Source organism: Notolabrus celidotus, chromosome 7 (genome assembly GCF_009762535.1).
Source record: "Notolabrus celidotus isolate fNotCel1 chromosome 7, fNotCel1.pri, whole genome shotgun sequence".
Lineage (NCBI taxonomy): Eukaryota > Metazoa > Chordata > Actinopteri > Labriformes > Labridae > Notolabrus > Notolabrus celidotus.
In genome coordinates, this window is record NC_048278.1 from 4,319,713 (window position 1) to 4,340,824 (window position 21,112).

Below are 21,112 nucleotides of genomic sequence, written 5' to 3' on the forward strand. Positions count from 1 at the left end.
TCTTCTTTGATGCGTTCCATTCCGTTCCATTCTATTCTTCTTTGATGTATTCAGTTCTACTTTCTGTGGATTGATATGACGTGGGATCCAGCTGTCTCAAGCATTGAAGCATTCCATTCCATTCTTCTTTGATGCGTTCCATTCCGTTCCATTCTGTTCTCTTATGATGCGTTCCTTTCCGTTCCATTTCATTCTGTTCTCTTATGATGCGTTCCTTTCCCTTCCATTCTGTTCTTCTTTGATGCGTTCCATTCCGTTCCATTCCATTCTTCTTTGATGCGTTCCATTCCGTTCCATTCTGTTCTCTTATGATGCGTTCCTTTCTGTTCCATTCTGTTCTCTTATGATGCGTTCCTTTCTGTTCCATTCTGTTCTCTTATGATGCGTTCCTTTCCGTTCCATTCTGTTCTTCTTTGATGCGTGCCATTCCGTTCTTATGTTTTTCCCACATGAGGAATGTTCCTGGTCAGTTTGATATGAGGTTTGTGATCAGTTTGTCCAAGTCGTTACTTATGTTGTTGAGAATGAATCACCACAGTTATTGCATTTTGACCAATCAGAATCAAGTATTTAACAAAGCCTGGTAATAAGTAATAATGTCGGGCAGTAAAAAAGATAAATCTATCTTCCTGCTGATGTTATTTGTTTCTTCTGTTATAAGCAGCTGAAACCTCCTCACAGGATCTCCTTGTGTTTTAAAGAAAGGGAGTTTCTGTTCCAGATAATCTGAAGGTTGTAGAAAATGTGACTCAAAGTTTGTCTGTCTGGGTCACAGCTTCAGACCTGAAAGTCTCTGCTGCTTGGTAGAACCGTCCAATCACCCGGGAGCTCTGGGCTTGTGTTGCTGCAACTTCTGTGTATGGGTCAAACAGTCTTGTGACTACTGCATGTGTGCAGCCTCGTTCACACGAGGGAGCTCCACCTTAAAGAACGCTTTCATACAGTTCAAAGGAAGCGTGAGGTCAACGTCCAGTCAGTGTAAGAATTACAATTTACTCTTTCCATTAAAAACACCGTCAGCAGAGTCAGCGTCAAAGAGACTGAGACAGCACCTGCATTCACAGCCAGGTACACACACTGTCTGGCTGCTATCTTAGGGAGACAAACACACACACACACAATGTTAGGTATGACTCACACACCTTGCGGACACATTGTTGTACGCAGGCCAACTCGCACCGACAGACAGAGAGTGTGTGGTGACGCAGCGACCAGGAAGCAGCTCTCTGCTCGGCTCTCAGTGGCCGGTTTCAGTGTGTCAGCATCCCCCCGCTCTGAGGCCAGCTTTAGGGATTGGAGTGCTCCAGAGCCAGACTGTGCTAAAGTCTGGCACAACAATAGGAGCAGGTTTATGTAAGTTCACATGGTAAGGGATAATGAGCTTTTCATTCTGGATTCTCAGGTCAGCAGGCTCCTGAAATCTGAGGGAAAATATGACCTATAAATATCAGTTACAATCTCAACACCTGCATTTAATCCAACACAGCAGAAGAGGAATGTTCACTACATTAAATAACAAGTCAAGAAGAAAACATTAACAACAGCTGAGTCTGAGCATGTCTGTAAAATGTAAACATACACACCCTGATGCTACAGACACTACCAGCAGCACCTCACTCCTGCTCTGTTAACACCACTGTGGTACAAACGGACAAATTCCACCAGATCCCTCTTCGCTCCGTCGTGGCACCAGTTTCAATTCTAGTCAATGTGTTGACTTCCACTTCAAATCCAGCTTGTCAGAGCTTTCCGTAGCAGCAGATACACAAGACTTCTACTTTTGCACGACGCATCAATCTCAACTGAGCAGATGGAGCCGGACAGGAAGTAAAGCATCTGGTTAATTAAGGTCAGAGGTTTTCAGAGGACTAGAAAGACAACATGGATGAGGAGAGGAGGAGGAGAATCCTTGATTCAGTGATTACTGCAGGAAAACCTCAAACCTCAAACCCATGACTCCAGCTGTCCAGAGGTCCTGAATCCCAAGCGCAACGGAGACTCAACGATCCAACAAAGACAGACTTAAAGACCCTGAAACACACTGCAACTACCCGCCGTACTTACGCCTGTATGTATTTATTCAATATATTTAGCAGAAAGAAGAAAACATTACAATACCAGGTTTATTTACTTTCCTTCAACCCTATTAGACGTGTGTTTAGGGCAGGGGAGGGTTTCAGATAATTGTCAAATAGGTGCCAGTGGAACATCGGCAGAGACCTTCATCAGGTGACGGCCAGAGGGTTCAGAGATTCTCCGTTTTACCTGAGACTTCTAAAGATGTAGTCTGTGTGGATTTTAACTTGCTACCTTTAAATTAGCTAATGTAGATCCAATGGTGTAACGGTCACCGAGACGTCCTGGTGGTCTGGGTCTCTGACTGAAGGTGCTCTGGGATGATTTGAGAGCAATGTGCAGAGGGTGCACAGATACCTTGTGAGTTATGAGATGTGCAAACTTGTATCATCTCATTTGGCCGCATCGTCACCGGCTCTGTTATAAATCAAGATGGCGGCACAGTGCTAACTCATGTCTCCAGATATTAGATGTCAAAGTGGGTTCATCCTCATCTTACTAAGAGTCTCTGGCAGTGAACTGAGACGTGATTAGATAAACACATTGGATGTTTTATCGGCCATCACCCCTCTTCACTGCTCCTCATTGAACCTGACCCCCTCTGAGTCTAATGGGGTCTAATGTCCCTCCTCCAGCTGTGGCTCCTCGTCTCCCTCAGCTCATCGTAAATGAATGAGACCCGGCCTGTTGGTCTCCAGCTGTCGTCGCAAGCTGAGTTCATGTTCGGAGGAGGTTAAATGAGTAATGGGACTCACGGTCGGCTTCCTGATTCAGATCTTCAGACTGTGTGAGGTCAGTCCCTGCCGGGGAAAGAGGAAGCTCCTTCCAAATGCCAAAGTAAAGGTTGACGATCCTGAAACTATACTTACATGTGCTGCATCCACCAGTGTGTGTGTGTGTGTGTGTGTGTGTGTGTGTGTGTGTGTGTGTGTGTGTGACCGTCTGACTCTTGGAGTGAGTTATTTTTGGAAATGTTCCTCCTCGTCCTGACAGAAAAACACATGCATGAGTGCAGTTTCAGGATCATTAGGCCTTGCTGTACAGTAGCATTAAAAAGCTACTGCCCAGACAGACACACACTCATACACACACACGCACACACACACACACACACACTACAGCGTCCATAGAAAACGTCAGTGGGACTAACAGCCCACGATGACGACAGTAATATTATCAACATAATGAAACCAAATTATCATAACCAGTTGAGCAAATGTTCATGAGGCAAACCATCACACACACACACACACACACACACACACACACACACACACACACACACACACAAATACACACACACACGAATACACACGCAAGCGCACGCACACACACACACACACACACGAGTACACACAAAAGCTCACACACACACACACACACACACACACAAATACATACACACGTGCACACACACACACACACACATACAAACACACACACACACAGTCAGACAGATAAAACACACACACTAATCCAGAGGAGCTTAGCTGATGAAGTAACACACACCACAGAGCAGTGGTGATGTTGTTGGCGAGTGTTTCTGAGTCGTGGTCGGCCAACACGGTGCATTATGTTTACACGTTTTTATACTCAGTTTTGGCTGCACCACGGTACAGTGAACGGGAAGGTTCCTAGTTTGAATCCCCGGCCAGGCAGGAGCCCTTCTCTGGTTTATACTCTTGCATTGACTCAACACAAACAAGTCTGATATTAGAGGATGACAGGAAGCATACGCAGGTCTGAAAACTCTCCAGAGATGAGGTGTGAGAGCGGCTGAGCAGGTACTGACCTGTGGATGGCCCTGATACCTGGAACTGTCTGGAACTAGACCCGTTCTGTGAGATCGACTTTTCACTTGTCGCTCTGGGAGTTCTGTTGCTTCCTGGAAGGTGGAGCGACACTGATTTCTTTTGGCACTATCATCAGTGATGTCCTCTTTTTTTATTTTCCTGAGAGGAGTGATGAGATCCACCAATCCGAACAAATTCTGAGAGGAGTTACTCTGAGAAAAACAGACTTCTGTAACTTTTAGCTCTGTTTTCCAGGAGAAACTTAACATGCTTTTAGACCACAGAAACCAGGGTCTAAATTTAGTTCCAGGGTAGTTAATCTACCTCCTGAAAAGCCCCTGCTCTTGGGGGGTCATACTTTCCAAAGGTCCTGGAATATTTGGGGGTGGAGCCTGCGATTACTTTTATTGTTCTCACCAGACTTCAGGTTTCCTTGGTGGAAACGTAAACAATGGGCCACAGGAATCATTTAGTTCCTAGAACTAAGGATTCCTTAAACTTCTGGTTGAAAAGCACCTTTTGGTTTATTGTTTATGAGACTTTAGCTCCCCGCTTTCGACTTGACATGACAAAAATTTTCCGCTGAGGTATTTTAATAAAGTGTTAGTGATCCAGACTCTCTCCCGACCCTTACCTGGACTCCTCCGATCCAATTAATTGTACTTAGGAGTCATTGGTAAGTGGTGCTTTTTTTACCAGAAGTTCCTGGAACTTTTACATCCAGGAACTTGTCTGCGTTTCCATCGAGGCCTGAGGTCACGTGGAGATGATCTAAATAAGGCCAGTGGCGTATGGAGAACCATTACATATAACTTCACTACTCCTCCAGACCACTAGAGGGCAGTAAAAAAGAGACAAAGGCTATACAATAAAGATAACCATAAAAGGAGATAGACAGGCCGGCATCATCATATGACACCACAGTTAGCCTGTTAGCATAAAGGAGATTACTGTGCAGTTCTTCTCATTCTCTACACTGATGAATCGATCACTGTGACACCATGGATTTAATTTAAGATATCAGCACAGTTGTGAAGCAGCCTGCTGATAAAAGTCTTCTTATTTTTAGTGTTTTTGGTTCTGAGGCCGGTTAGACGTTTCCAGGAAGTGTGTCCTGGGGGGACCAGGTCGTTCAGAGTAGAAACATCAGAGCTGTCAGAAGTTGTCAGAAGGCCGACCCACTCTGTGTTTTATCTGTGCTGTTGAAGTGTCAGGGTTGATTATGTGTGTTTGTGTTTCTGATGACAGTGTGAGCCAGTGTAAAGAGATGGACAGTGCTGCGAGGGCACGGCAGGTCCCGATGTCTCCGTCGGACTTTCTGGACAAGCTGATGGGGAGGACGTCAGGATACGACGCCAGGATACGACCCAACTTTAAAGGTACTGGGTTCCCTCTGTATGTGTGTGTGTGTGTGTGTGTGTGGGTGTGTGGGTGTGTGTCAGTCTGTGTTTCTCTGCAGGAACCATCAAACAGGAAACATCTTGGGTTTGTGTGTGGAGAAGAGAATCCCTCAGCTTTAGACCGGGGACAGTTTCAGCTCTGACATTTAGCTCTGAGTCAGCTCGCTCTCTGGAGACAGGAAAGTTAAGAAGGAGCCAAGCATTAAAAGACGTTTCTTATTCTTTTGACTCAGTCCCTGAGACTCGGATGTAAATGTTATGTCAGTGTGTTTTTACTGAACCGTTTATGTGCGGCCCTTTGATCAGAGCAGTTAAACTTTTCAAATGTTGATTAAATGTAGAAACATCTTTTTTATCTCAGAAAGGTAAAGTTTCATTTATTTTGTATCCACACACTGAAGTCCGTCCTTCTCTCCGTCTGCAGGTCCTCCCGTCAACGTGTCCTGCAACATCTTCATCAACAGCTTCGGCTCCATCGCAGAAACCACCATGGTGAGTGACACACTCTGCAGAGAGCATGTCATATTTAAAACACTGAGCATGTAGGACAGGGATCCACTGAGCTTCTTATCCAAAGAGTGAACTTCCTTCCTCAGCAGAACTTTGTCGGACATGAAACATGAAACATGATGATGCATGAGAGGTTAGAGTTTCAGCAGGCTGCAGGAAGCTCTTTGCAGCTTGTTGGAGACAAACTTATATTTAAATAAGATGCTCTTTTTCCTGACAGGAGCTGAACCCTGTCAGGGATTAAATAAGTAAAGTGTTTTTAGAGTTTGTGTTGAAGGTTTAATACTCAAGGTCATGCTCGGTGCACAGACAGGAGGCTGTCATGCATTAGTCAGGTCAGATGTCATTAAATCTGAATGCAGACCTTCAAGAGGAGGAGGAGGCTAATGTGTGTGATTTAATGACTTTGATTCACTTTCCTTTTATTAATGCAAATGTTAGAGATCCTTCCTCTGGGGTACAGAAATGTAGATTAGTCTGTATGTCCTCATATCAGGAATTTTCGTCTTTGTAAGTCCCTGAAATGCACAATAGTCACAGGGCAGGAGTAAATCTTTAACACAGGTCTTTAATATTTGAAGTATTCATTGTTGGAGAGGTTGTTCCAGGAGATAATTCATCCTCCTGATCAGAGCCACACCTTGAAACTGCAGAAACGCTGAATACAAAAGTTGAAATCTGATCCCAGATTTTGTCAGTGACCTCCACTTTTAATTCTTGTTTTTTTTTTTGCACATTTCGTCTCCAACAAGCTGCAAAGTTACAATTGTGGGGCTTTTTTTAATGCCTTTATATGCAGAGAGAGAGAGAGAGGGAGAGAGAGAGAGAGAGAGAGAGAGAGAGAGGGAGAGGGGGAGAGAGAGAGAGAGAGAGAGAGAGAGAGAGAGAGAGAGAGAGAGAGAGGAGAGGTGAGGTGAGGGGATTGGTTTGAATTGAACCAGGGCCATCTGCTTGAGGGCTACAGACTCCGTACATGGGGCACACAGCTGAACAAACCAGTGTTCCGACTCTGTACCAACTTAAGATACAAACACGTTGTTAAAAACATTGATTGAAGATTATTTTATTGATTCAAATGACTCAATGATTAGCGTTCCATGGTGATGGATTCTTCTCTGCCTGTTGCGGTGGATTGAACATGAACCTGTCCTCATTCAGCTCTCCTTCTTCTCTGAGCTCTGAGGTTCACACACCTTTAAAAAGAAACTAATGTCACAACTTTGAACCCTGCTGCTATCATCACCACCGCTCATGGTTTAACTTTCTTTGAGGAGATCGCTAACCTAAAGTTTCTCTCACCTGCTCAGCTCCTTCATCATATTGATGGACAGGATCCAATATGAAAATGTCTGTAGACTGCCGATTTAGCATGCTAACCTAAGCTAAAGTTTTAGCCGCATTGTTTTGATGCTAACGGAAGCTTTACTTCCCCTTACGGTCAAGCAGAAGCTAAATGTTACGGAACTCTTTTCAGCGGATTGATTTGACATGACGTGTGATCAGTTTGTCTCTGACGTTGCTCTTGTTAGTGAAAGTTAATAAACACAATCAAGGTTTTTTGACCAATCAGAATCAAGCATCTTACACAGCCGGAAGATCGGGAAGAGAGACGAGGAATAAAAGCATTTCATTTCTACACTCAGCAGATGCACGTTTTGAAATTCGAACACACCGAAGTCGGAAGAACGACTTCTCAACCCGGAAACTTGGAGCATCCGAGGAGCACATGAATGCAGCATAAGCCCCGCCTCCTACAGGGAAACTGGCCAGTTATATATTTTGGGGCTGCCACTCCATCTTCATAAACTCTGACCTTCAGATTAAAGAGACAGAAAGTGTTTGAAGAAGAAAAATACCAATGCATGCCCTGTTAGACTGATTTATACCACAGAGAGGATGAAAGTGTTGGAGTACTGACCTGCTCCTCCTCTGACTTCACTCTGTTTGTTGAAACCAGTGATGGCTGTCGGGCTGTGTTTGAGTAACTGCTGCTGGTGTTATCGGCTGAGCATCGGCTTGGTTATTTGGTAATATTGTCTCTGTGAGCAGCGACCAGAGGGCGAATAATCTGAAACAGGAGGGGAGAAAATCTTCAGAGGATGGCAGACGGGATGACACAGTGATGAGTGGAGATAATGACGGATGGAGGCAGACGGAGACAGAAATCAGAGGAGACAGACAGGCAGACAGGAATAGCAGATGTGCAGTGAAGACGCTCAGTGACTCTGACAGCAAATACTTTAAAGTGACATGAAGTCAGCTCGGGCTGCACTCAGGCTGCTTTGTACATTGATAATATGCAGACACACACATGTGCTCAGACCTGGAGTTCGAAGGGTTTCACTACGAGCGTCCTTAGACTTTAAAAAGGGGAGCAAAGCTGTCGGAGAGGCTCTTTGGATTGGAGCAAAAAGCATTTTAACAACTTTGTTCACACGTTAACGTCGCCTCGTCTCATTGAGGATTTAGGTGGCATGAAGGGATGCTCCAGTTTCTTCAGGAGTCCCCCAGCAGGTCCAATGAGGGCACGTCTAAATGTGGAAACTTGGCCTTCCAGATACCGATCCATAAAAAGAGTGGTTCTGCCCCAGATGTTCTCCATACAAAGATAATTATTTACATGCAATAAGTTATATTTGTAGGTATGGCTCTGTTTCGGGAGCTCCCTGTTTTTCCATGTTACTACCCTGGAATGCCAAAGCCTTGGAGAGGTTGGGAGAGAACACCTCTCATCTCTTTTATGTACATATATGTGAAGCCAAGGTGGGGAGAGCATCAGCAAAGACACCCTAAGTACAAAACAGAGCGGGCATGGTTCCGTTTCTGGGAGCTCCCTGCCCTTCCATGCATGTACATAGAACACCAAAGCCTGACGTGGATTAAGATGAGATCAGACTGACAAGGGACTTCCACCAGATCCGTGTCCGGTCCGTCTCCGATCTGCTGCGGTCCGGCTCCATGCTCTCTCGCCCGTCTCCTTCCACTAGTTGCGTTTTCGAGGTAGTTACTGTATCAAGGATTCTCATCCTCCTCTCCTCATTCATGTTGTCTTTATAATCCTCTGAAAACCTCTGACCTGTTGACTCCGCTCTAAATGACATTTTGTTGTCAAAGTTAAAAATGATCTGGTGATAACACAGTGTTTTATTCTGAAAAAAAAACGGATGCTTTCATTTTGTTTTGGTGCCTGACTTCCTGTCCCGCTCCATCTGCTCTGTTGAGATTGATGGGTCGTGCTCCGACATCCAGGAAAAATAGAAGTCTTGTGTATCTGATCAGGAGGGCTCTGACCTGCCAGATCAGAGACGCAGCCGGAATGCAGCGCAGCGGATCCAGTCGAAGTTAACACATTGACTAGAATGGAAACCTATCAGATCCTGTGCCGTGACGAATGGGACACAGATCTGGTGGAATTTGGCTGTAAGTCCTGTCTGTAAGATGGGACTGGATCTTATCCTGTCTTGATGTTGGGTCTTTGTTAATAATAGAACATGGAGTATGGTCTGGACCTGCCCTGTTTGGAAAGAGATGAAGATAACATTTTTTGGGATTTGGTGCTTTATAAATAAAGATCGATTGATTATCAGCATACAGGAGAAGCTGAGGCAGGGAGAGCAGCAGCAAGTTCATCTGTTTTGTTCTGTAAAATGCAGAATGTAGTTTGCTGATTTCACATGCTTTAGTAGCTTTTTCAGGAAGATGTATTTACATTTGTTATTTGTATAAAGCTTTTCTAAATACAAGTAACATGATAAAAAGAAATCTGTTAAAAAGAGGAACAGCATTGATGTTTCGAGATGTTTTCACGTCACTTCTTTGCAGCAAGCAGTCACAGCTGCACACAACCAAAATACAGCTGTGGTCATTTCATCCAGCGCTCCCTTTATCCAAACTGAATAAACTCCTCAGATTAACTTACGGCACAAAACAACATCCTCAGATGTTGACTGTAGAATATTTGAAAGGAGCACGGACGTATTTGTGTTTTGGGGGCCGGGTTCATTCCGATCCTCGTCCACAGCCTCTGTATGAACCTTCATAAACTCAAACTGATTGATGGCATTGATTGATTGATTGGCTGACAGAGCCTCATACTTCAGAGTGTCACAGATGATTGAAGGCACTCATGATGCTCCGCTTCAGTCTCCGTTATCAGAGCGGCCTGTTAGTGATCAGTGGAGCCGGGGAGCTGATGGGTGATTGAAGTGACAGAGTCTAAGTGCTTTCTGCACCATTGGGAGTTGTTCTGACAGATATGCCATTTGTATGCATGTGTGTGTTCGCTGGTGTGTGTGTGTGTTCGCTGGTGTGTGTGTGTGTGTGTGTGTGTGTGTGTGTGTGTGTGTTTTTCCTGCCATCCATGATCTGTCACGTGAAATTTCAGAAACGTACGATATTGCTTTCATAGAACTTTAATTATTGAGCAGATTCAAATGTATTTTTCATGTTGGCTGTGTATGTTGTGTGTGTTTGATAGGGGGCGGGGCTATAAGGAGGCTTCATTCAAAAAATCTTGAATCTGAAAATGATGAAATTCAGTTTAATTGTGTAACTTCAGACTTTCTCTTAAGTCTTAAGTTCTTAAATATTCAGCTTCAAATATTCTACTCAAGAGACCAAGAGCTGTCCTACGTTGCCCTAAATAAATTAAATAACAACAACTAATTAAAGATTAACAGGCCCTCGCACACCTGCAACCATCGCCTCATGTGAGCCACCACCTAATGATTTAGTGAGATTTCGGCATTTTAAAGCCCCCAAAAATCTATTTCCTGGGTGTAAGAGGCTTTTTTTGTGCGCCCTGATGCCGTGAATGTGCATGTCCAAAACTGTGCTCATGGCTAAAAAAAAACTCTATGGGGAGGGTTATTCCATGCTTTTTTTTAACCCTTTGGGGGTCACTATGGAGAAGATTTTTGATATTCTTTGACGAGAGCCCTAAAATACAGAAATGGGATGCATAGCCGATGAGTGTGGCCGATTTGGTGAGATTTTGTGCATTTTGAAGCCCCCAAAATCAATTTCCTGTTTATGGCAAGACGTGCATTTGATGCACCGCCTGAATGTCTGCCACACCCACAATTTTAGTCTGAACGGTATGCCTCGAACAATTTTGAATTGTCAATGTGTCTACTACAGAATGTGTGTGGTTTGGACGTCATCAGAGAAAAGACCTAGGGCAAGATCTCTTTTTAGTAGCCTTAAGTATTTGGGTGAAAAACTGAAAGAAAAGATGGCCGACTCCCTGTTGGGATTTCACTATGATGTTAAGAGGCTTTTTTGTAGGACTCAGCATGACAGATATGGGGAAAAGATGTCATGCATGTATGTTGAACCGTCCTGAGGGGATGGCCCTTTGAAATCAGAAAATTGATGGGGGCACTATTAAGCCATTTTTGGGATTTTTTTTTACGGGACTACCAAAATATTAAAATTTCCACCCGGCCTGATGCATGCGCAACTTTTGGTGATTTTTGGGGCATGTTGAAGGCTCCAAAAAGGCTTTTTACTTTGGAGGTAGAAAAAAAGAAAGAAACACAGAGGGGATGCAACAGCAGCAGGGTTCCAATACGGCCTTCGCTGACCTTGTCGGTGCTCGGTCTCTAATAACTATAAAGCAATAGTAAATTGTAATTTATTTTTATCAGGAATGGGAATATCACTTTTTGTGATTGTGTCTGAAGGTGAAAATAGGGACATGCGGAGAAATCATGCATTATTTTTATAGGAACAGAGACATTAATTGTTGCTTCTGCAAAGGTCATGTTAGTGACCCGGATAAAGAGCTCAGACTGATGATGGGTTCATATCAGACAAGTGTTAAAGGTCCTAATCCATCGATTGATCTGAAATCCGAGCGCAGGATAAACCGTGGAGGTCAGAGAGGTCACGTTTGATAAAAGGTGGAAACAGTGAGGAGTGTGCGGGGTGAGGGGTCGGTTTGTACGGAGAGCAGCAGCAGCAGATAGAGAGAGAGAGAGAGAGAGAGAGAGAGAGAGAGAGAGAGAGAGAGGAGCACACAGAGAGGTTCATACAGGGGCCATATGTTACATTAGGATTAAGACCTTTCCCTCCTCTCACCATCTGTCTTTTCATCTACCCACTCCTCCTTTCATCTGACCATCGAGAGAGCGCGCTGACATAACCTCGACACATTATCCACACGTTTCAGATATGTTTCACCAACATGACAGGTTTTGGTAAAGTTAAAGGTAAAGTTTTGTGTGTGTCCAAAAAGATGGGTTATTCTTCTCCAGATGTTTTTAAGAAACATATTTGAAATCTGCAAACCCTAACCCCGGTTTGTATATGAGGAAAGCAAGCAGCTGTGAAACCCAAAAGCAGGACTAGAGAGAAAGAGAGGGAGGCGAAAATCCTAAGTCTGTTTAATAATAAAACAAAGTTCGGTGTACAGACAGGCAGAAACATGGGACACAGGTGCAGCACGTTTGGATAATCAGAGGAGACGAAGAGAAAGACAGGAAGTCAACAAACCTGGAACAAGAGACAAGTAAGGGATAATGTGCAGTTAGCAGGTGGTTATGGGATATACAATCCAGGCTACTAACTTAAGATAGAAACACTTTGATTCCAGATGTTTGTATTTATCTAAAATATACACAGTTTTTAAAAATAGAACTATTTTCAGTGGATTGATTTGACATGACGTGTTATCAGTTTGTCTCTAGTGTTTTTCATGTTAGTGGAAGTTAATAACCGTTGTCAAGGGGTTTTAACCAATCAGAATCAAGCGTTTTACACAACCGGAAGATCAGTTAGTGTGCCGGGTGATAAGTGTAGAAGCACAGGACGAGAAACATGAGGAGAGACAAAGAGACGTAACGGTAACAAATTAAAGACGATGCTGGTCTTAGTTCCCTGCGCTTTTAACATTGTCTTCTGTCTTCAGTTATTTCAGGGGGTTTGGACATTGTTGCAAATACAACCATCGGCCTTCTGACATGCAGACGTACCTGCTGCTGTTTGAGTCAGTTTGAATGAGAGCAAGGAGAGGAGAAGGGAGCGGGAGCTGGAAGAGAGACTCCTGTTTAAAATAACGTTGTTTTCAGTCTGTAAAAAGTGAAGGGACATGTCACCTGTAAACTTGTAAATAAATATGTATGTGAGTGAGAGGGGTTATACGCCTTAACTTAAGTAAGGGCTTTAAATGGAAAACATCCATCCATCCATCCATTATCTTGACCGCTTATCCCGTTTGGGGTCACGGGGGGCTGGAGCCTATCCCAGCTGGCTTCGGGCGGAAGGCAGGGTACACCCTGGACAGGTCGCCAACCTATCACAGGGCTAACACAGAGAGACAGACAACCATTCATGCACACACTCACACCTACGGGCAATTTAGAGTGATCAATCAACCGGAGCGTGTTTTTGGATCGTGGGAGGAAGCCGGAGAACCCGGAGAGAACCCACGCATGCACGGGGAGAACATGCAAACTCCACACAGAAAGGCACCCGCCCGGCCAGGGATTCGAACCAGGAACCTTCTAGCTGTGAGGCAACAGCGCTACCCACTGCACCACCGTGCAGCCCTAAATGGAAAACATGTATAATTTTAAAAGTAAATCTTTGATGTATGGTTCAGTTGCGAACTGAAAGCCGACTTTGTTTTCACACATCCTTCTCAGCTTCTCTTTACCATCATGTCACTGAGAGAGAGGGAGGAGGAAACAAAGAGGACGAGAGATTTAGAGTTAATTTTTGAATGCCCTGTGACACACACACACACACACACACACACACACACACACACACACACACACACACACACAGAGAGAGCTTAGAGTCAGGTTGCTGCTCTCTCCGGTCTGCACACGCTATCTATGTTAAACAGATTTACGACTGTTACTCTCTCTGTTTTTCATTTGTTCACTCAATCTCTCCATCCCTCTTAATCCATGGTGTATCTGTGTGCGAGCAGCGTTTCCGGCTGCACACGGTGACTCATGATAAAAACACAAATCACTTCAACCTTAAACCTGTGTGGGGGAAACTCGGAGCGCCCGGGTGACGGCTGGTTGTGATCTTTTCATGACGTCGCCTGGCCTCGGCCTGCTGGTTGTTCATCCGGGGTTCTGCTCACCGTTTTTAGATTTAAATGTTCGATGAAGATTTGCACAGAGTGATATCTCGTGGACGCACATTAGACGTTCCTTTTCATAAGATTAGAGATGTATTTTTCTGTTATTCCTCGCTGTTTTGGAGCAGTTTCTTAACAAATTACATTTAAAAAAGCTGATTCTGCAGATTTCTTCGATTAAAGTTTGTTCTGGATTTATAAGATCCAGCCTCGCTCCACCTCTGAGAGAGACGTAGTTCTCCAGCTCTCTCCTGCTCACATCAGTTTTGGGAATCTGTAGATCGGTGGGGGGAAGATAATCCAGGTTGTTCTTTGACTTCAAGTGACTTTGGTGGTTCAAAATAATTAGTCTGCATCAAACATGTCCACTCATTTTTATACACACAGGCTGTAGTATGACTGCTGCAGCCAGCCTCAAGCGGACGCTCGATGAATTGCAGTTTATAACACATCCGCATGGGCTTCATATTTTGAGGGTAGGGCTGTGCATTGTGGGAAACAATACTTGAGGGAGACTGGTCCGCTGCATACCGAGATATTTTCCCAAATCAGTACGACACAAGTTTTGGCAAACTGCAGATCCTGATGCTGTTGTGTCATTACAGATATCCCTCACACCCATGACCCATCAGGGAAAAACAGGCCCCGTCAGAGGACCAAACTTTGAACTCTCATAGATTTCCTTGCAGCTGTTACAGCCTGATCTGCAGCTGCAGGCCGAGGTATTTACTCGAGCATTTAGAGACTTTTTGTACCTGAAACTCTGTCAAGATAGAACCAGTGTTAAAATAAAACCCATGAGAAGTCCATGTAGGTCTCTGAACCTGCCAACAGAAGTCATGTCTGGAGGTCTGGACTTTAAGGATCCCCTGGGCATACAGTGAATCACCCTGTGTCTCTGATTAAGTTCCTGCATCAGTGAACAAAGACGATCTGCTGCAGCAGAGACGGAGACATGTCGGTCTCTCAGAGAGCAGGGTGTAAAGGGTTTAAACACTCTGACATTAATGTAATAAGAACTCTGTGTTGTCCGCTTCTTTGGGGAAGTCTCGTCTGACCATCAGACGGAGACGACACAACTCCTGAAATAAAAAAGTGCACGTCTGACTCACGTAGGCCGAGCGCGTCAGCAACAGTTAGTGTTACTGTCTCACCTACATCAGACTTAACCTTGTTTAATTTCATTAGCTGCATCTGTGCTCACCGTGCCAGGACCCGGGCTCTGCTGGAGGGGAACTGGAGTGGAAAAGTAGTGATGTCACTTCCAGTCAGTGAGCAGAGAGAGCAGAGACGCTCGCTGCCTTCAACAGTGCATTCTGGGAATTTTCTTGGGAGCAGTGGAAAAGAGTGATACTGGACTCAGGAGGCTTTGCTCTCCGTCCAGGGACTGGTCTGAGATGCTCTGTGATTCCTCCAGACTCTGGAGCATTTCAATCAGTACTGGTCTGAGTTTTCGTGCACGGCTCTGCAGTGAAAACCTTCCACCATGTTTGATACAGCCGCCCCTCCCCCACGTAAGCCAGGCTTATCTCTCTCATTGTTCTTAAATCCCACACAGATAACGATGAACAGGTTAAAGCAGAGGAGGGACAGTTAGATGGTCATTGTCTGTGAAACAACATTCAGGTCAGACGGAGCGAGTCACCGAGGAGACATGAGGACGGTCACACGTGTTACTGAGTGATTTTGAACACGTAGTTAAGACGAATCATCTGATGCAGGAGGTGAATCGTTAGATAAAGAACTGGATGAGGACGTAACGATACAAGAATGTCCTGATACGATAGCACCTCAATAACACGTCCATCGTACAATATTTAATGTGATGTATTAAAAAAAAGACAAAGACGGCTCAGAAATAAAGACATGTTTTTATACTTTGGTTCCGTGTTAGCTTTAAAACCTGCTAATGGTCCGACAGTCTGCCTTCCTCCTGCTGCAACAGGAAGGATCACCACGATCCAAGTCCTGCAGAAGATTTAATCCAGGCTCATCATATCCACAAAGATCCACAGATTACTGTGAGTCTGCAATCGCTGCTCAGCTGTCTGTGATCCATCTTGCCGTGTAACGGCCGGGTTTGAATCCTTTCATTCTCAGGCAAACAACTCCTGGTGACACAAATTCAGGCCCTTTTTAGTGACCCAGATCTTAAGCTCAGTAAGAACCGGCTCTTAAGGCTCCCAAACAGCTTGACATGATACCGGCGTATCGTTCATGTACAGGAGCTGGCTATCAGAGCCAAGGCGTACGCATCAGACACACAAACCAGCTCCCCACCTCAGCGTAGACGTCTGCAGCCTCAGTGAGGTCAGGTAACACGAAAACAACGACGTTAAAGAAAACAGTTTTTCAGCCCAGCTCTCTCACATGCCGACACGTTAGACTTCCTGTGAATGTGGTGTTGCTCTCTGTGTCTGCAGGATTACCGTGTGAACATCTTCCTCCGTCAGCAGTGGAACGACCCCCGGCTCGCTTACTCCGAATACCCGGATGACTCTCTCGACCTGGACCCCTCTATGTTGGACTCCATTTGGAAACCAGATCTGTTCTTCGCCAACGAGAAGGGGGCCCACTTTCACGAAGTCACCACGGACAACAAGCTGCTCCGGATATTCAAGAACGGCAATGTGTTGTACTCCATTAGGTAAGGACTGTTTGGTGAGGACTTTGATTTAATACCTGATATCTGTACCTGGATAGTAAATATTACAGTTGAACATAGTTTAAGTTTTTATTTATCTGACCATGTAACGGTCAGACGCTGATTGTGTTTCTTCACCTCTGTGTTCAGGTTTCATTCTGAAGCTAGAGCACAAAGGGAAGAGATAATGTGGAAATGTTGGGCTTGTGTTTGCAAAGATGAAGCACTTAGTGTCACATTAATATGAAATTAGCCCAGATAAAAGCATCCTGATACTCTCCACCTCCGACTCACTCCTAACTTGTTCTCTTCTTTATCTCCACTTGCAGGCTAACGTTAACGCTGTCGTGTCCCATGGATCTGAAGAACTTCCCCATGGATGTGCAGACCTGTATCATGCAGCTGGAGAGCTGTGAGTACACCTCAAACACACTCATGCATGTTTGCACATTCACGTTTCCTAACCTGCAGCTTTACCTCGCTGTAACTTCACACGGAAACACCATCTCTCTCTGACGCTCCACCGAGCAGACGCCGGGATAAACATCCTCACGGTCTGATTCTAAATCTCCTCACACAGACGGACGAAGAAGTCTGAGACAGAACTTTAATATTTACATATTAATGTGTTTGCACAGACAGAGGGTAACATCATGGACTGCATAAAGGACCGCTGTCTGCAGAGTCGGAATTAACAAGGCTGTTTGTCCTCGTTTGTATTCTTAGGATAAAAACAACAAAGCTCTGATTTTCTGTCTTTTGCTTGGTCTTTTGAGGTGAGGTGGAATATTAGATTATATTGACACAGGTTTGCAGAGTACATTCTCCTTTGGGCTGAGGGGGATTTATTGTACTACAGGCCGTGTTTACATGTAGCAGTGACAGCCGTCCAGGTGAGGAGGGCGTTGACGACAGGTGTGAGGATGGATCTAGATCTGATCTGCTGGTTTATTTCACATTTTTATATTATTGTGTTTCTTTGTTTTCTGTTCAGTTCAGTTGTCATGTCTTTATTTTGTCATCTAAATCTTCTGCTTTGAGTCATTCCTGAAATGTGAATCACTTTAAACTACCGTTTGTCCATTTAAGAGGTTTCTTGAGTGTCTGCCGTTTTCCTACACACTGCAATGCATGATGGGAAAAGTAGTTGACACTAGTTTTCACAATGCATTATGGGAAACATTTGAAGGTAGTCTGTAGTTCTGTTGGATCTGGTCTGCAGAATGCTGGCTCAGGCGTTACTGGTTTTCGGTTTTGGAAAGCGGAAGTAAAAGAAATGGACCAAACTGAGAGCAAACCTGCTTCTGTAGCATCCTCTTATGATTCAAAAAAAGTGGTTTATATGGTATTTATTCATTTAAACATAAAAGAACAGTTACCTGTGAGATGACAAAGTAATAGGTACAAACAATGTAACCAGAACCTGAACACAAAAGGAGCGGAGTGAAAGAGACGTCGACCAAATTGAAGAAAACAGACAGAAAGAAAACTCAAACCACGACACGGTGTGAGCTCCGACTGCGTGACAGGACCGGTGACGTGAGAAGAGAAATTAGGGGGAAGAGGACTTCCTGTTCCTCATGGTCTTGTTTGCTTTTGCAGCTCATGTAGTGACACCAGCATCAATTTCAGTCTGTTTCATTGCTAGATAAAAAACCTGACTGTAGCTTTAATAATTAGGCTCATATATAACCACAAACATGAAGCGACCACTCTGAAGCATTCATTCCAAAGAATCAACAACAAGAAGAATCTGTAAACTTATTTCAGACCCTAAATAAAGAAGTCTGTTCCTCTTTAAGTTTTCACCACATGATTCTTGTCTTCCTCTCCTCCTCTGGTTTTTCATCCATCATATAGTTCATAGCAGCACTCTCCGGCTCTTACCGTGGCTCGTCAGATCTGTGAGGATCTGTGAGGGTTTTTACGGCAGCACTCGTAATTAAAGCGCTCAGAAAACGAAGCTCCTCACACGTGTGTCCTACAAATGAACAATGCTCGTCGCACACTGCTGATTAATAAGTGAACACGGCTCGTTCTGCGCTCCAGCACTCATGCGACCTCCTGCTCGCTTTATTATTCATCATAATTGCAAAGGCTTCTCGTGTTCGTGCCATGTGTGTTTTCCATACATCAGTGAAGTGTCTCTGCACCCACGGGGACTGTAGCTGTGCACACCACTGAGTGTTAGCATGCTGCATGGATTCATACGACATGAAACGCCACCTGTGCACACACGAGCTGCAGAGACGCTGACAGAGAGCGAGAGGAGGCAGAGCGAGAGGAGGCTGTGTGAACTCCTGAGAAGTGGAGTTTGTGAAGAGTTACAAATATTCACAATAATTTTCCATGTAAATAACACCAGTTTTATAAATTATGATCCTATTAGAAATAAAAACTATTAAAGCTTTAGCTATCATTCTATTTGCAGATTAAATCAGAGATCTTTGTTTTTCATTGTTCATTGTTTCAGATTTTAGGAATGACATACTCCACATATGAAATCATAATAAGCTGAATACAGAGCAGATTTATTAAAACACCTTTGCCATCTGCAGATAAATGTATGGGAGCCCATTCTGCCTGTTACAAAAATAAAAATGAAAACTTGACTTTGTTCAGATTTTGTTTTTGCCCATATTAACACATAATTATGAGATTAAAAGTCAAAACTATGACTTAATTTAATAAAATCAGTAAAAAAAAGACCTCTCTTTCTGTATTTCTCCGTCCTGACACATTTTATTATTTTAAATCAATCATCACAGTTTGTTATTATCGTACAGAAGAGTTAGCTTAGCGTGTTAAAGACCGAGGGATTTAAATGAAACACATGGCTGTATATTTTTAAAGGAGCATGATGTCTTCTCTCATAACGTTCATAAAGTTATAATGACGATCTCATCCTCTGTCCAGTGATGAGTCCAGCCTGCAGGGAGCAGATCCCAGATCATTAGTCCTCATTAAGAGGTTTCCGAGTCAGACCCGAGGCCTTACCTCACACAGGTCCAGCTCTGCTCTGGTGAGGCTTTTATTCCTGTGGGTTTATTTTTAATTCTGCCCTCTCTCATGTCATGCAGCAGGAACACACGACAACACGCACACAAGAGAAGGAACGATCTCTGTCATGACATGAAGCAGCTACATGTCTCCTCACATGGAGCTTTAATGTGAAGTGTTGAGTCTAACAGAGCGGCGTAATGACGAGCAGTTCGTCTCCGGGAACAGCGAGAGGAGGATTTTATTTGGACCGCAGTAATTGAAATGGAAAAAGGAGTGTTTAGCGTTGATGTAGTCGGTGTGACATGCAGAACTTGTAAGAGCTGTTGAGCTGACAGTCAGAGACACTGTTACCACCAGGGGCGAGTGTGAGATTTAAAAACATCCAGAGTGAAGCTCAGACGCCGGGGCGCTCTGTGTCGAAGGCTGAGGGCGAACTCTCTTCAGTTTTTTCCCTTTTTTGTTTGTTTTTCTCGACATGCATACACTTTAACACGCTCGCTGAACCTTTAGAGGAAACATGAACTAAATATTTTGTGTATGGCTGAAGGCTTGGACCTGCATAAACCAGCTGCTCTCCGCTTTCACCCAGAAGCCCCGCAGTGCTCTGACTGCATGCATTCAAATGTGGCTTCTGTCAGATGTTATCTGAATACATTTGTGTGGTTGTTTGTTTCCTGTCTTCTCGTTCTGTCGGTGACCTCGACCAGCTGGAGATGATGGTACAAATAAAACGAGTCCAAGGATTCAGGAGGGTTTCATGTCAAAGGAGACTCTGTTAGCCTGGTGCTTCTTAAGAAACGTTCTGCTGTGATTCAGGACTGGTTAGCATTAAGAGCTAGCTGCACTTTTTACTGCTTCCACTGCTGTGCTAAAACAAATCCTAACCACCAAGGATCAATCAATATTTATTTATAAAGCACCAAATCCCAACAAATGTTATCATAGGACCCTTTCCAAACAGAGCAGGTCTAGACTGTACTCTATGTTCTATTATTAATAAACACCCAACATCAAGACTGGATCAGATCCAGTCCCATCTTACAGACAGGACTCAGTCTGATCTCATCTTAATCCACCATGAGCAGAGCACTTTGCAGCATTTAGCAAGTTACAGTGGCAAGGACAAACTTCCTTTAACAGGCAGAAACCTCCAGCAGGACCAGACTCATGTTAGACACACATCTGCTGAGACCGTGTTGGAGAGAGGGATAGAGGGAGATGAAGAGAGAGAGAGATGATAGTGGAGAGACGGATAGTAGTAGTTGTAGCAGCTGGAGTCTGGCACGTCCACAGCAGCAGAGAACCAGAGGAACCTACAAGACAAGGGAGCTCAGGGACTCCAGAAAGGTCTATGGTTAGGAACTTTAATGGGACAGGAAGAGTTAAAGTGAGAGACAGACAGAGAGAGGAGAGAGAGGTAAAGACAGGATCCCAGTGTGTCAGTCTAAGCCTATAGCAGCATAACTAAGAGCTGGTCTAAGCCTGATCCAGCTCTAACTATACGCTTTATCAAAAAGGAAAGTTTGTGGAATATTGTTTATCTCCCGAATTTTCGTTGATCACAGAGTTTCTTTGAAATCATTACCAA

The 21,112-nt window shown here is 44.2% G+C and overlaps 1 protein-coding gene across 2 annotated transcripts in view; it reads left to right on the top strand.

Moving 5' to 3' along the window:
• glra3 (glycine receptor, alpha 3) overlaps positions 1-21,112 on the top strand; it is a 59,922-nt gene that overhangs the window by 24,997 nt on the left and 13,813 nt on the right. For both annotated transcript variants that reach the window (XM_034688806.1, XM_034688808.1), the window contains exons 2-5: positions 5,118-5,248; positions 5,694-5,761; positions 16,301-16,524; positions 16,851-16,933. In XM_034688806.1, coding sequence (XP_034544697.1) covers positions 5,118-5,248; positions 5,694-5,761; positions 16,301-16,524; positions 16,851-16,933 — 506 coding nt within the window. The remainder of the gene's footprint in view (positions 1-5,117; positions 5,249-5,693; positions 5,762-16,300; positions 16,525-16,850; positions 16,934-21,112) is intronic.